Here is a 16,229-nt window from a genome sequence, read left to right on the forward strand (position 1 = left end):
TGTCCTAGATGTGTGGAGAGAAGCATTGGAGAAGAGGGGGAGCTTACCGACACTCACAAATTGTCGCAATCTTGTCAGAACGTAAGGATTTAAGGTAACTGTCTCCGCCTTAATACCTGAATCATAATTAACTTACAAGCTTTATCATTTTCCCGACATCATAATTAGTTTAATTAGGGTTTATCATCGTCTTTTCACTATTTTTTAACTTATTATATCCCGATATTTTGTCTCTACCATATCAGCGTTCACCGACTTGATCATCATCGTGTTCTTCACATTCTCTATCTCACCACCATTTCTTTTCGCACAATTCTATGTCCATTTACTATTTTATTTACTAATTTAAGTTAAAATATAACCATTGCATCCTTTTACTCGATATCACTAACTCACATAATCTTTTCACGTCTTCATCTCTTCTCGCGTTGATCATCACTACAATAAGAAATTAATTCCTTAATCATTGTTCCTTGTGGAGACGATCCGTACTCATCTCTAGCTAAATATAACAAAATAAGTACGGTTAAATATATTTTTAACAACAAATTAAATCCCCTAAATTTGATATTATCAGTGCCCATACTTGCCATATCTAGGCCCCCCTTTCTTATTTCTTTCACTTCCACACATGACTATACAAGGTCTTTATTTTGAGATATCAATAGATCTTCATCAGTCCTTTGATTGCACGGATAGGTCTAGAGGTTGCTGATAAAACATAATTTGGATTAAATAAGTTATATTAAGGCTCTGATTTATGCAATGATATTTATAAAGTTTTACTTACCAAGAATAGGGTAAGTAAGGGTCGACTCTGATGGAAATATATATGGCCGGCAAGCCAATCACACATCCCACATCTTGTGCCATGTTCATAAATAGAACATATTCATTATAGTGCACATGTGATGCTTATAATGAAGTCCATGAATACGTGATCGGACTTGGTGAGTTATGATGAGTTTGTAGTACCGAGAGCACTAGTCTTTAAGCATGTGTTATAAACATTCCTATTCGAAGGATACATGAGAAGTACATCAAAGTATCAGGATAGAGTAACACTATCTAGCTCACTCATATGATGAGTATGGCTGATACCGTAGCCATTAGTGTGGAGACACCAAGGAGATATAGTGGGTGCTCTTTAGTGGAAAGAGTTCATTGAATTTATCCGTACGAATCCCTTAATGGTATTATACCGAACTGTCAATCAGGTTGATTCACGTCACGATTTTGTAAGTGGTCCTTAGACCTGAGACACCAAAGACGTCTTGCGGACGTACGGTTGTACTTTGACTATGGCCAACGAGTCTCTAATCATGGGATTCTAAACAGTCTTAGTTTGGGTGCATCAAGAAGTTCATGAAGACGATTGAGTGTTCAAGATGGGATCGACCGCCCTTTGTATAAGAAGTGACAACTCAATGAAGATGATGCAATGAAGTCCTTGGCCAAGGCAGTGAAATATCGAAGAAGAGTTCTCCGATGATTTCTGAATGTATCCGTACTAATTAAGCTGACCGATTAGGGTTTGACTGTTGATCATACCCTAAGTTGTCCTAAGAGCATCAAGTGGATGATGGACTATATGTACATAGAAAATGATGACGGACAGGTTCCGTGAGTGAGTCAATACACACTCCTTTGTATCTTCTAGAGCGCGAGGTGTAGCTTGGCACCCTACATGTTGGAGATTTAACTTATCGATTAGGTTAAATCGATTCAACATTAATTAATCTATATGATGATATAATTAATTAATTCGGAAGGCCAATAAAGGTTATTGGGCCATTATAGTCATTAACTAGACTAATAATGGGCCTACATGGTCACACACAAATGATATTTTGGATGTCTGAAGATATACTTAAGTTTTAGGTATTTTTATGAAAAATACCCACTTAGTATAAATAGGAGAAGGCCCTGAACAAAATTCACCCAGGTCAGAATTGTTCTGGGGCCTTCCCCTTCTTCTCCCTTCTCCCCACAACCCCTCTCCACTCCCCATGTGATTGGGATGGCGTCACAACGATGACAGAGATTGAAAGGGGCTCGTCGACGAGAAGGAGATTTGACCTATCGATGATCGCGTGGATACGTCTAGAGGTTGCACACTTGAGCAGCTCGAGTTGTCTCGCTCCAGGATCCAAAAAATCATGGATGCGATCTATCCAAAGGTACTTTGTTTTAATGGTTTTATCGATATCTTTTGATTACATTTAAGTCTTCCGCTGCGGATCATTTTGATTTCTTCATCCATGTCAAGGCCTCTAGAACCCAACACCTTTGGCCTTACATTTCCTCAATTTGCGACTTTGTTTTGTATACCTACATCATCTCATATTTACTAGTCACTATTAATATATATTAAATCCTTAATTATTGTTTCCTATGGAGGTGATCTATACACCATTAGATAAATTTACTTAAGTGAGTACGTGCTTATAATTTTATTGATTAATATAAAAAATGGAATTAAAACCATGATTTTTTTAGTTTACCAACTGTCATCTCATTTAGGCAAATCGTTGTTTCATCACATCCCTAACTTTCTACTTACTTTCTAATCTCATTATCATCACTTCCTTTTCTGTGTCATTCGTTCTTATAATATTGCTCATGTCACTATCTCCAATCTACTATAATCATCTGAATCTTGTTAATAATAATCACCTTCTCGCCTCCCATTTTCCTTGTCTCTATATTATGTGTTGTATGTATATCTCCACTCATCTCATTAATCACTTTTTTAATTAGAATAAATATTTAATAATGGTTCCCTATGGAGATGATCAGTACTCATCACGAGCTAGATTTAATTTTTATTGAATAAAAATTTGAAAAGCACCAACAACAAATCAAACCCTTTTTTTGAGTTTATCACTAATGCGTCTCTCTATATTTGTCCCTCTCATTGGTTTCCTCTCTCATCACCTCTCACTCCATTTACCTATATCTTCTCTTATCTCTGCCTCTGATTTTATGCCACCTCTTTTCATCTCTCTCTACCTCTACTTTTCTAAACCCTCTCTTCATTTTTTCTCTTCATATAAATCCCTCATCCTCTATATATCTCGATCTCTCCTTATCTCTCTCTCACTTTCTACCTTTTGTTTTGTACATCTCTCTTTACCTCAGGCTCTCAGCTCCCTTACTAAATATATATGTATATTTATTTATGTATTTCTCTTTCCATCTCTTTATCTAATATCTCTCCTTATATCTCACTTTCTGCCTCAGTTTTTCATCTCTTTTATATACTCAAGCCATTTTTACTTCTGTCTCCCTCGTGGTTTGGATCGGATCTCATCCAGATATAAAATACACCAGATATTGTTTGAATATGATCCAAACAGATATGAGAATGTGTGGGGTTTCATTTGGATCAGTTTTGAGTGAGATCCACTGGACTTTGGATCAGATCTGGATCAGACCCGAGCGATATCCAGCCACATGTGCGATGTAGTTTGGATCAGTACTGAGCCACACGTAATGAATTCATTACATCAGGTTGGTATAAGATATAAGCCAAATCCAAAATACTCTGGATATGGTTTGGATATTGTCCAAACTAGATGTGAGAATGTTGTGGGATTTGGGTTGGATCAGTTTCAACTGAGATCAATTGAATTTTGGATCAGGTATGGATTAGATCCGAGCCATATCTAATGACATGTGGGATATAGTTTAAATCAGTATTAAGCCAGATCCAATGAATTCATTGGATCAGGTTAGTATCAGATCTAAGTCAGATCTGAAAATTCATATGCATTTAATGTGTACCTTTTGGTTTATCTCACATTTATCTTATTTAGATTTTCTCCACATTTCTCGATTTAGAATTTAGTGGAATTGAAGGGATATGGCATGTAGCTTCCTAGTATCAATGAGTCGTAAGACTCAATCAAATACATTGATGAGACGACCTTCAAGAAAAAAAGGACAAAGTGGGTGGGACTAAGTCTAAAATTCTGAAGTTTTTCGCAAAAACTTGAGTTGAAGAATTGAAAACATCATCGGTACAAACAATAGTGGATTATAATGTTCGATTTTATAAGTTATATTCAACTATGCACTCATATCAGTCATCACTTATTGTTAACATCAAAAAACTTGAGTTTTTAAAATTAGAAAATCCTTTATTGATTTATTAGATGAATATCTATTGACTCATGTAAGTCAAATGGATTCATACTCACATTTATTTGGAGCTTATTTAATATGCACGACATCTGTAAATGAAATATCCAAATATGGATGCAAATGGGGAAAAGAAATGGAGCCCAAGCCCACAAAAGAAGCCCCATGTCCAAGTAAAAAAATATTTTTTTACGATCGGCTCCTCAAATTTGGAATTGGTACTTGTTCATTAAGTCGAAACGATGGGGGAACGTGGACGTAAGCTGAAGATGAATCAATCTTGGTTCTCCAAATTAGGTTAAGTAAACTAGGATCAAGGGAGGTTCTCCTACTTAAGTTTCTCCTCCCCCATGTTGTATCACATCCTTGATTTTTTCTTAATCCATTTGGGATAGAGGGATTCAGCTTTACAAACCTTGTTCGGTCTATTATTGCATCCCATGATTGAGGGATTAAAATATTCAGAGAGGATGAACAACAACCGAGAAACAAAACACCAAGCTCCCATCGGGGCAGTTGACAGAGAGGTTCATGTGATCTTCCATCTTTTCATCCAGAATTTTCTCATCATTTCTCAATCGTTAGCCCAATTCATAAACTTTCCAATGCTATTAACCACATCAAAATGTTCTACATGTTTCACAAATGTTCACAGCCAACGGAACACCATCAAACGCAGTTTCCAGATTCTATAGCAGCCGACTTCTAATGTCTACCAGGACCGTGTAATACCCACCATGTGGTGCAAGAGTGCCATGGTGGGTTATTTAATTAGTTTTAACTCATTTCATTCGAAAAAATCCCCAAAATTCATAAGAATCTATAGTATCAGAATAAACCATTTCAAAGCAGAATAAATATTTTATGATAATTTTAAATTAAATTAAATTATTTTTCACCAGTTTGCTTTTACTGAATCGGATTTGATTTCCCGCCATCCGTCCCGTCCCGTCCATTTTTCACCAACATTACCCAACCACGATCGGAATTTGGAACTCCGAAGAGTTGGAAAAAGGGAAAAAAGAACTGGCGGGACGCCGTTTCGCGGCATAGAGGAACTGTACGGCTTGCGCGCCTCGTTCAGTCCCGAGCTCGCTCTCGATCTCGATCTCGGTTCCCCTCCGACGATCGAGCTCCAGCTCCTCATCAGATTAGGGTTTTGATCCGCCTCTTCGTCTCCGGCTTGATGAAGCGCGCGTTCGACGAGATATCCGACGAAGAATGGGAAAATCACAAGTTCGCGACGTCGCGCGTGTTCAAAAAATTGGAAGGCAAGCGTCCTCCGATCGAATCCTTTGCTTATAAGCCTCCCGAGAAGAAGGAAGCTCTTCCGTCGCGTACGTCTCCCAATTTTGATGATGATGATGAGGACGTTGTGGTTGTTCGCTCCGTTCACGGTGGAAATCGCGTGCGCCGCCTCGTTGTCGACGATGACAGTGACGCGGAGGCCTCGCCTGAGGTTGTGGAGATCCGATCAGCAGAGGAGGACGACGATGATGTCGATTTTTGTCAGGATTCGGCAGACGAAGGAGAAGAGGAGACGGATTTGGTTGTCAAGGCTTTGCAGAAGTGCGGCGAGATATCTGCTTCTTTGAGAGAAGAACTTTACGGCTCTGCTTCTAGTTCTTTTGAAAGATACGCCGAAGTGGACGCTTCGGCCGCGAGAATCGTGACCCAGGTGTGAATATTGGAGCTGTTTGAGACCACGATGTTCCTTATCATTTTGCGGCGATTTCTTGTTTCAGGAGGATATTAATGCGGCTTGTTCGAGTTCCGCGGGGGGTTTTGATCCTGTACTCAAACCGTACCAGCTCGTTGGTGTTAACTTTCTTCTATTGCTCTACAGAAAGCGAATTGGAGGAGGTTTGCTTTATATTCGAGCGTTTTGTTTTCCTTTGAATTCATCAAGTAATATGAGATCTGGATTGTGGTCTGCGCTTGTGGAAATTTGCCTTCATTCCCTGAAACCATATCATTCCTCTAATAAAGGTATCGTCCGCGGAATCTCCCAACAGGTTGGACAATGGTTATTTTCATCGTTCTGGGGGATCTGAGTTGTTCGGCAATTTCAGCTTGCTCCTCTACCTCGTCATGGGTACAGTTGTGGAAATGACCAGTGACAGTTTTCATAGGAATATGATATCTCGAGTGGAGATTTTTCAATCGAAGAGACAGTATCTCCATGATGAAAATAACAATCAACAATTCTCAATGAAATATAGAGTATAGACGTTATACGAGTAACGCACTGTACTTCTATTATTTTTATGATGATACAGGTCTTCATTTATCTTCTCAGTTGGCTAAGATCTTGGCTGAAGAAATAGGGGAAAAAAGATCATTGAAAAGAGAATAACTTTGGGAGGCATCTCAGTACTCCTTTGGGGGTTACCTTATTAAATTCTTTACAACTTTGCTGGAGCCTAATTTCAATATTCTCACTGAAACGTCTATATTAATCCTTCTTGTTTGCATTTTGTCGTTGTATAACCTCCTTTCAGAACTTAATATGACGAAATGAAATGTATCGGTTAGCTACAATTGTTTTTCTTTTCGATGAAAATGACCGTTGCATGCAGACTAATAACTTTAACGGTATCCTGATAACCTTTCTGCAACATAGGTTTTAAGTTAGACCAGGTCATTCAATTGAATAAATCCCATCTATTTTTTCTCTGTGAACCCTACAAGAGATTTGATACAAAAGTGTAAGACTTAATATTATTTATAGAAGACTTAAATTCATCCCTTAGTGATTATTTTGTTGCTTCAGAGTTTGATGGCATCATGTGCCTACAGACACGGAATAAAATTATCCAGATTCATCAAAAGATTTTTGTTGTTTCCTTTTTTTCGTTATATCCTCAGAACCTTGTACAAACCTTAGTTATCTCCATGGTCAGGTACCGATGCATCCAAACTCATATTTTGGAGAGGACTTTAAATCCCATGACCCTAATTTAACCAGTAGTGGAGGATTATTCTTTCTGGTTTTTTGGCAGCACAATATTTCGTGTCATTAATCTGTATTTATAAGGAGAGGGATTTCTTCATAAAACAATTATAGGGAGAGGGATATTGTTATGGTCTTATTCGTTCTTATATTATGTTTTTCCCAGTTTCTTATCATTTACTTATCACGATGTCTTTTAAAATTAGTTTTTCTCATTGGTTAAATGGTTTCCATCCTAACATTAGTTTTTGGCATGCAGCCATCTTGGCAGATGAAATGGGCTTAGGAAAGACTGTTCAGGTAGGCTATTTCTTTTTTTTTTAAATGATTGGAAAATGTAAGTGTTTCTTACATCTTTCTTATTTCCCAGGCCGTTACATACTTAAATCTGTTGGAACACTTGGACAATGATCCTGGCCCGCACCTCATTGTTTGCCCGGCATCTCTCCTTGAAAACTGGGAGAGGGAACTTAAGAAGTGGTGCCCCTCATTTTCTGTTATTTTATTTCATGGAGCTGGAAGAACAACATACTCAAAGGAGTTGAATTCTCTTGGCAAGGCTGGGCTACCTCCCCCTTTCAATGTTCTTGTAACGTCTTACTCACTATTTGAGCGACGATCGTATGTGAATCTCGTTTTTATTTCTTATTACTTGTTTAACGTCAACTCAAAGCATTTTAATAAACCATATTACATGTCCCTCTGTGCAGTGGGCAGCAGAGAGATGATAGAAAGGTGTTAAAACGATGGCAATGGAGTTGTGTACTTATGGATGAAGCTCACGCACTTAAAGATAAATCGAGCTACCGCTGGAAGAGCTTGATGTCTGTTGCAAAAACTGCCCGCCAGCGCTTAATGCTGACGGGGACACCACTTCAGAATGATTTACATGTAAATATGTGTTCTATTACCTGCAGCTGTGGGCTGATTTGAGATTTCCTGCATATACTCATCTTTCTCTCTGCTGCTTTATTCTTTCAAAGCATTTTTATTGATATTCGGTTGTGAATGCTGTCATAGTCGTTATTTCAAAGAAAACCCTTTTGGGTTTATTAAATTTGTCGAGTTCCAAATCATGATTTTGTGGAGAAAAATAATTCTGATGTGGGCGAAGGATTAGAAAACCTCATTCTTCTCGATAACTATTTGGGGTGAATTCTGAGGTAAGGTAGGACCCTAGCAGGCAAACATTAATGATTTTTTCTGCGTGTGACTTTGTGGAGTTATGATTCCATGATTTAGTCGTGCTGAAAAAATATTTGCATATCAATTACATATCAATATCCAATTAACCATTATTCATTTGTGGATGTCGTACATATCAATTAACCGTTCTTCAATTATCCAAACTTTTCTTTATATTTTTACTCAAGTTCACTGTGATTATTGTAACCCTGGCTTTAGCGTATTTGTTCCGTTGTCATGACATTGTCATCAATGCCAAGCTCTTATGATGTAGTATGGAGAGAAAACTAACCTTTTATTTCGTAGGCAATTCATCTTAGTTTATCTTGGACTTATCATCTCCTGTTTTTTTCTAATGTTTTTACGTGCATTTAACTGGGTACTTGATGTGAAAACATATCCGTTTGCAAATCTGGTCCTTACCGTTTCACCTCAGTAAGAGGACACCTGAGAAGGCAAAATGCGTTTATCAAGAATCATGCTCTGTACTTCTGGTAGACCCAGGTGTATCAGGGGGCAGGTTGTCTTTCCCCGAGATGATGGAAAACAAATGTTTTGTTTTGGGGTTTAACACTCGTCATCCATACATTTAAAGTTAACGATGACAATTTCTGTTGGTTGACACTGTCTGTCAAGGTCAGGCTACTAGTACTCTAGCTAAAAAATCGTCGACTATGCCAATGTCAACGTAAACCGCCCTAGTCGATGATGACTTTGGTGTCGACAGAATTTATTTTCAACAGATGGACGGTCGATGTTGATATTGATGTTGATTCTTGTTGACGTTGTCATTGCCGACTCATCAACATCAACGTCAATGTCATGGATCAACGTGACTTGTTGGACTCTAGTCTCCAGGTATCCTACCTGTAACCATGAAGTCTGTTCTTCTGTGCTTAGACTCTAGACAGTCTTTATTCACCGACAGTGTGGTAGGACTATAAGAAGCAAGTACTGTTACATGGCAATGACGCATCACAGTTAGCTCTCCTAAGTCAAACTCTTTTCCCTCATTATTTTAGCGTATTTTATGATTACGCAACCAGTCTTTTTCCCTGTTTTCTTGGTTGCCCATTTCATTATATTCACGGAGGTGTAACGTTTTGTTGCAGGAGTTGTGGTCGTTGCTGGAGTTTATGTTACCTGATATTTTTGCTAATGATGACGACGACTTAAAAAAACGATTAAACGCTGACGACAAAAATCTGATTATCCGTATCAAATCTATTTTGGGGCCCTTTGTATTGAGGCGTTTGAAGTCAGATGTTATGCAACAACTAACACCAAAAGTACAACAGGTCGATTCGAGTTACTGTCCTTGAATCTGATATCTTCATTTACCTTTTCGATGACTGAGCATTCAGAACCTGCTTTTTTCTTTCGTAACACAGTGTTAAAGACTTTGTTCAACTGACTATAATTTCCAGGTTGAATATGTTTACATGGTTTCTGATCAGAGAGAGTGTTATAATGATGCCATTGGGGACTATCGCCGGGCATGTCTTGCTCGTACAAATAAAGCTACCAGCAATGGTTCTAATAGTAATATCGTTCCTCTTCCCGGCCGTCAAATTTCAAATTACTTCATGCAGTTTCGCAAGGTGAAGATATGCCATTTTTTCATGCAGCTCTTTCATGTTTTCTTTATGTTTCAGGGTTCTTAACAGAATCTTTAACGCTCCCTTTTTGTTTCATCATGATTTTCCAGATTGCGAACCATCCGTTGTTGGTGAGGCGAGTGTACAAAGATGAAGATGTCATTCGTATAGCAAAAGAGCTTTACCCTAGAGGAATATTCGGTTTTGAATGCAATTTGGACAAAGTTATAAAAGAGATCAGAGATTATAATGACTACGAGATCCATCAGGTAGCCTCGTGCTACTTTTCTACTTATTTGTGAATATTATTTCTAGTTTCACATTGTTTTAATTTGAGGGTCTCACATTGAACCGTCTACCCTATTAAGTCTTTGAGATAACACATTCTGTTTTTTTTTTCTAGGATTGCCCTATTTTTGCTCTTTTTTTCCTAATGACACCTCTGGGATTTGGCCGTTGCAACAAATGTTAGTATTTGGCAATCCATATTCTGTTTGAGTTCATTCATTATGATCGTCATACATAGCTTTACCAGAGGTTTTGGAAAACCTAATATGTCCTATGTCATCCTGTGATGGAAGTTGTCCTATAAAATCCGACCTTTATATTCCCCTTATATATTTTGTATCCCATGAGTGGTAGTTTGTAAGGCCTCAGATGGACGTCCCTTATAAAGGATTCGTGGGCCTGTTAAGGTCCATTATCATATCTACGAGAGGAATGGGCCCTTCCTATTATCCTGGCCCCTCCTATTAAAGTAAGATTTTTCTATGGGTTGAAACATTAATCCTCTCATAGCTCTACAAAGACAATTTGATGGCGACCAGCTACCTCCAACTCATTAGTATCAGAGCTGCACTCCGGTTAGCCTAGCCGCTGGTCAACATACAACCCTGTAACACGTGAGTACCAAAGCAGGCTGGCTAGGCAGTAACTTCTTCAAGAATCCGTTGTCCACTGGAAACCACTCATTGATCACTTTGTGGTGTTTGCCTGACAAGTACTCTGGAGTCAACCATCAAGGTTGTCTTCTATCTCCCTCTTCTTGTCGTTGGTCCTCTACAACGACTCTATTGTTGCAAAACCTGCTGATATTTCTGGCTCTAATTCGGGATATATCTTCTGTCAGAGGGGATATTTTCTCTGTAATCTGCATTGCCATTTGTGGATCTTTCAGGGAGAATTTATCGCTCATAGTGGGAGACGTGTTTATTTCTCCTACTTGAGTTGCCTATCATCAGATGTCCGACTCTGAACAAGATAAATCTTGTGTCACTCACAAGGTGGAATTTGCAGGACATACATCTTTCCCAGTGACTCTTGACTCCTTGAAGTTAACAGAGTTTAGTTTTGCTGGACCGGAGCCAGTATATTGAACTCATACTGCGGGGGGGGGGGATTGAGTTAGTTGAAGAGAAGCAACCTAAAGATCAACAATATTATGCCTGGGACAAGGATGATGCTACTGTCCATGCATGGTTCCTCTGCAGTATATCTGACAATTTATCCTTGACGTTCTTGAAACTTATAACGTCCAAGCATGTTTGGGACTCAATTCAGTAAAGTTGTGGAAAAAGAACCAAGATTGGCACATCTATGAGCTGGTCATTAAGGCAGTCCTTTTGTGACAGGGCGAGAAGACAGTGAATTTGCAAGCTCCAATCTATCTAGCGAGATATAGATCATTATCAGCCTCTTGGGAATCAAAGTCTGCTATGGAAATACGCGACAAATGACAGGCGTTAGAGATTCCTCATGGGACTTAATATGTATAATGAATCCCTTGGTCACATTCTGAATAGGAAGACAGTCCCTGATTTGGGAAATGCTTTTGATATCGTAATAAAGGAAAGATAACCGATAATCCCTTGCAAGTGGTGCTCCCAAGGAGATGGGTAACTCCGAACTCATTGTAAGAGCTGAAACACCAAAGATCCAGCAACCTGAGATAAGGTAGAGGTGTGTCATTGGCACAAGCAAGAACCTTTGCATTGGCCACGCCATGGTAGCAGAGGTATCCTTTGATTTAGGCTGATGGCTTTGGGATTCAATCATCTCATGAGACTGCTACCCCATGGCTTCTCATGGATTGTAGTGGTCCTTCACATCATTTCATGCCATGAGCTTGTCTCTCTCAAGAAGGCTGGGGCCCAGCTTCGTCTGGGTACATGGTCGGTCAGGATAAATCCGGGCAGCATGGTTAAAATATCCTCCGGAGTGGTGCCATATACATAGAGGCAGGGTGCCCAGACTCTGGAGGCGAGTGGTCAAGGATCGGGCAGAGCAGGTGCTGAGCAAGAACAGGAGGGGGGGTTGTGTTGCGGAAATGGGCAGGTGGCCCTGGGCTGTGGTGGGTGGTTCTGTAGTGGGATGGGCCATTATGGACGTGTTGAGGTCTGAAATGTAGTGTCCAGTCCTTTTAGACACCCCATGGCCCTTGGTTATCAGGGTAGCATCCCCACGCACAGAGATATGGGACAACTCAGTGAATTTGTGATGTGGCGGCTGCGGCAGTTGCAAGGGAGTAGTGGACAGTGGTGGTTACAGGGAAACAGTGGGCGACAGTGATTGTGGAAAGTGGTGAAATGTTGTGTTGCGGAGAGCAGTGGGTTGGAGTGGTCGTGGGAGAGGGGGGGGCTGCACAAGAATTTTGAGTGCCAACAGGAGTCTCAACAGGAGGCAGTCTCGAGGGTGGCACCATGCTTGGACACAATGTGGCATGCAATAAGCCACCAACAGGATCGTCAGCGCAAATCCTTCAGTTGGTATCAGAGCTACAAGATCCATGGAGAACCTTGGTGCTCGGCAGAATATGGTGGACAAGAAGTTTTTGAACCAACTGCAAGTGATCAAGTCGGCTTTCTCAGAGCCAATCCTCCGTCGATCAAGGTCGCACTGCCATTCTGCCCATTGCCTTTCTCTGCCAACTGCACCGCATCATCTACTTTGATCGGCATCTTGGACCAGTGTCAGAGAGGAAGATGGTGGTAGCATCCCCTGAGTCTCCATCACCTTCCCCCTCTGAGCCACCACTGGTGTCTTTGTCTTGGTCATCAGAGTCCTCATCTATGCCACCACCATCATCGGAGTCCTGCTGGTGCAGTCGCCACTGCCCATGTACCCCTTTTGGTGCTGGCACCACCACTGTCAGAACCCCTGCTGCTTCTGCCCATTTCCATTGTCACAGCTGCCATGGGAACTGCCCTCTGATTAGCGGTTGACCCAGAGAGCCAACCCTTGTGACTGCCTTTTTTTACAGAGGGTGGGATACCTCGATCAACTCCTCAGCCTTGTAGCCGCCTTCGACTACCTTTCCATCGCGAAGGGTCCTGATGCAATGCTGGCAGTGGTCCAGCCCACAATGGAGTAGCGGTCCAGTTGGTCCAGCCCACAATGGAGTAGCGGTCCAGTTCATGGGCCAGCGAAGTCTAGCAGAGTCCAAGCATAAGCCCTGTTGTAGCCAAGTCTTTGCATAGCTAGGCCAAATGGCAGCCTGGGCCATCCAGCTTGAGGAGAAGCTAGTTGTTGAAGGGGGAGCTCTATATGAGGTTCCCAAATCCCTGTGAAGATATTTCTGCCATTTCAATCCCTGTAAAGGGATTTTTTATTATTTTTGCATGGGTTTCCCTTTAAATAAGGTAGTACTTAAGGCGGGTAGGAAAATTAGAAATTAGAAGTCACTTTGATCGCTCCTCTCTCTCTTCCTCGAGTGATGCATATGTTTCCATTTCAATCCCGGTCACTTTGAGTGAAATCCATCCTGCCAATACATCTCTCCAGACAATAACTATTCTGATGCGTACTTTGTCGTCCCCCTCTCTTCTCTTGTTCCCGTCTCTTCCTCATGATAAAAACCCGTGGGTTTATATCAGAGTACCTTCTGGCATTTTCTTTCGAGATAGTTTAACAGGATTAAAAAACTTTCTAGCCAGCCAATTTTCGAAGTACTTCGTAGTTTAAGTAGAAAATCCAGGATTTGTTGGTTTTCTATAGACATTCGGTACCCATTTGTTTGGACTCACGTTTTGTCTTTGCATTTTACTCATTATAGCTTCTTATTCATCTTTTTGGATGTCAGCTTTTAATTTCAAATGGGGGCTTTGGCATCAAAGGAGCTCTCTCTGATGCTCATGTTCTTGGCTCAGCAAAATGTCAAGTATAGTTTTGATTCATGGATATATGCATCATATATTTTTTTCATTATTAAGTCGTCCATTTTTTTCACTGTTTCCCCCTCCTTTTCAAGGCACTAAGCAGACTTCTTCCGTCGTTAAAAAATAACGGTCACAGGGTTCTAATATTTAGCCAGTGGACGTCCATGCTTGATATTTTAGAATGGGCACTGGATGTCATTGGGGTCACTTATAATCGTCTTGATGGAAGGTAAAGACTACGATGCTTCAGATCTTCCGTGAGTCTTATGGTTTCTCAGGTTTACATTTAGCTTTAATCTCCGTGCAGCACTCAAGTCTCAGAGAGGCAGACATTAGTGGACACATTCAACAACGATTCATCTATTTTTGCTTGCTTACTTTCCACTAGAGCTGGAGGACAAGGCTTGAACTTGATTGGAGCTGATACTGTCATCATACATGACATGGATTTTAATCCACAGATTGACAGGCAGGCCGAAGACCGTTGTCATCGTATTGGCCAAAGAAATCCGGTTACTGTGTACAGGTATAATATATTCTCTTTGATAAATAAGGTTGGGGATAGGACTGGTCCTAATTATAATTTAGATCGATCAGAAATTCCATATCATGATTACATCTCTCCGACCAGACCCATCGAACCTCCCGATCGTCAATCGATCAGATCCAGTCAAGAAGGCCGATTGATTGTAGATTATCTACTTTGATCAGCAAGTGGAATGGCTGATCGGGCCAATCGGGTCCTGCTGTGTGGCTGGTCTGATTAAGCTCCCTCTTTTTGATTAAGCCTGTGCAAGAAAATGATAATATTTTGTCACAATTCTTATCTTAAAGTCTTCCTCCGGTTGTTTTGCGGACTCCTCGTATCAAATGTACGAATCTTTTTGTTTCTGGCGAATATAGAGCATTGTTCTGGGTTGTTTGCTAATCTAGAAGACTTGGACTGGCTCTACATGGACATCCATACCAGAGGAAACATGAGCATTTTTTTTCTTTGCTCAGAATTCATAATATCAGCTTTTGAATCAGAGCCCAACAGATTACTAGTTTCGTTTGATAATTAAGGGTCTCAGACAAGACTCTTAGTCGACTGATGATTTTGTTCCCTTCACGGATCATAATTATTTGATTTTATTCAAAAATTTAGGCTGGTTACGAAAGAAACTGTGGATGAAAACGTATTTGAGATCGCCAAGAGAAAACTCATCCTGGATGCGGCAGTGCTGGAGTCCGGCGCAGATATGGGGGATGGGAATGTCATCCCCGAGAAGACAATGGGTGAGATCTTATCCGCTCTCCTGCTTGTCTAAAATCCTGGGACATTTGTCCCAGAGCGACCAAGTTTTGCATCTAATTATATTTTTTTTCTCAGTTTTATATCCTCTGTTCTTGTTAATATCCCCACCGCCCAAATATGCTATATTAATATTTTTCTTTAAAAAACAGTTCTGTTTAAAACTGGGTAGTCCGTGTTATTAAGCGCTGTGACTGAGACAACGCTTGTATCTGTCATATTGAAAGTTGCAGTGTGTGGTTAATGTGCTTAGCGGGTGTAACTTATGATGTACCTCATGTTCATAAATAATCCTATTAAAGAGGATTCTTGAATTAAGTAGCCACCTGAATTAATTCTATTTTGATTGCGTTAAATTTAAATTATCTTGACAGCGTACCAAGTTTGACTGAAAAGTATGAAATTTATAAGGGGTATAAACTGAGAGAGAGAGAGAGAGCAAGAGTGAGAGGACGAGAGAATGAACAAGTGAAATAGAAAGATTGCTTTTTCAGAGGTAGAGAGACCTAGGGAAAGAGAGAAAGAGAGAGAGAGAGAGAGATAAAAGGGATATGATAGATAAACACACAGAACAAGATGGAGAGAGAGATAGAGGAGAGAGTGACATAGAGAGCACATTTTAGAGAACAAAGACACGTGATGTCTATGTTAACATTGACCAAGGGACAACAAAATCAAAATGATGGTGTTGACATTGCCTTCGACGTCAACCCTGTGTAGATTCACAAAAGTTTGGTGCGGGCTACATGGAGTCATTGTCGTAGATGATGGTTGTAGGCATCATCAACCTCATATATAGACAACATATTGACATAAAATTCAGATAGAAACTAATTTTTAAAATTTTAGAGCGAGTTTATAAAATCGCAATCAGATATTCAAATTGTGGATCCAAAGTTGAG

At 40.1% G+C, this 16,229-nt stretch overlaps 1 protein-coding gene across 1 annotated transcript; it reads left to right on the forward strand.

Moving 5' to 3' along the window:
• Window positions 1–5,142: 5,142 nt before the first annotated feature.
• Window positions 5,143–15,412, forward strand: ETL1 (SNF2 domain-containing protein / helicase domain-containing protein). The gene is made up of 12 exons (XM_078592391.1): window positions 5,143–5,821; window positions 5,889–6,006; window positions 7,356–7,396; window positions 7,467–7,717; window positions 7,807–7,987; window positions 9,394–9,579; window positions 9,709–9,882; window positions 9,990–10,148; window positions 13,958–14,035; window positions 14,126–14,262; window positions 14,341–14,559; window positions 15,181–15,412. Exons 1-12 carry the CDS (start codon window positions 5,330–5,332, stop codon window positions 15,341–15,343), a joined length of 2,199 nt encoding a protein of 732 aa, XP_078448517.1. The 5' UTR covers window positions 5,143–5,329; the 3' UTR covers window positions 15,344–15,412.
• Window positions 15,413–16,229: the final 817 nt, after the last annotated feature.

Source organism: Wolffia australiana, chromosome 2 (genome assembly GCF_029677425.1).
Source record: "Wolffia australiana isolate 7733 chromosome 2, ASM2967742v1".
Taxonomy (NCBI): Eukaryota; Viridiplantae; Streptophyta; class Magnoliopsida; order Alismatales; family Araceae; genus Wolffia; species Wolffia australiana.

Excerpts from the sequence above, each read along its gene's own strand:
- ETL1 (XM_078592391.1), top strand. The coding sequence starts at position 5,330 with ATGAAGCGCGCGTTCGACGAGATATCCGACGAAGAATGGGAAAATCAC. Across the intron at positions 6,007-7,355 it reads CAGAAAGCGAATTGGAGGAG|CCATCTTGGCAGATGAAATG; the intron begins GTTTGCTTTATA and ends TTTGGCATGCAG. Across the intron at positions 7,397-7,466 it reads GCTTAGGAAAGACTGTTCAG|GCCGTTACATACTTAAATCT; the intron begins GTAGGCTATTTC and ends CTTATTTCCCAG.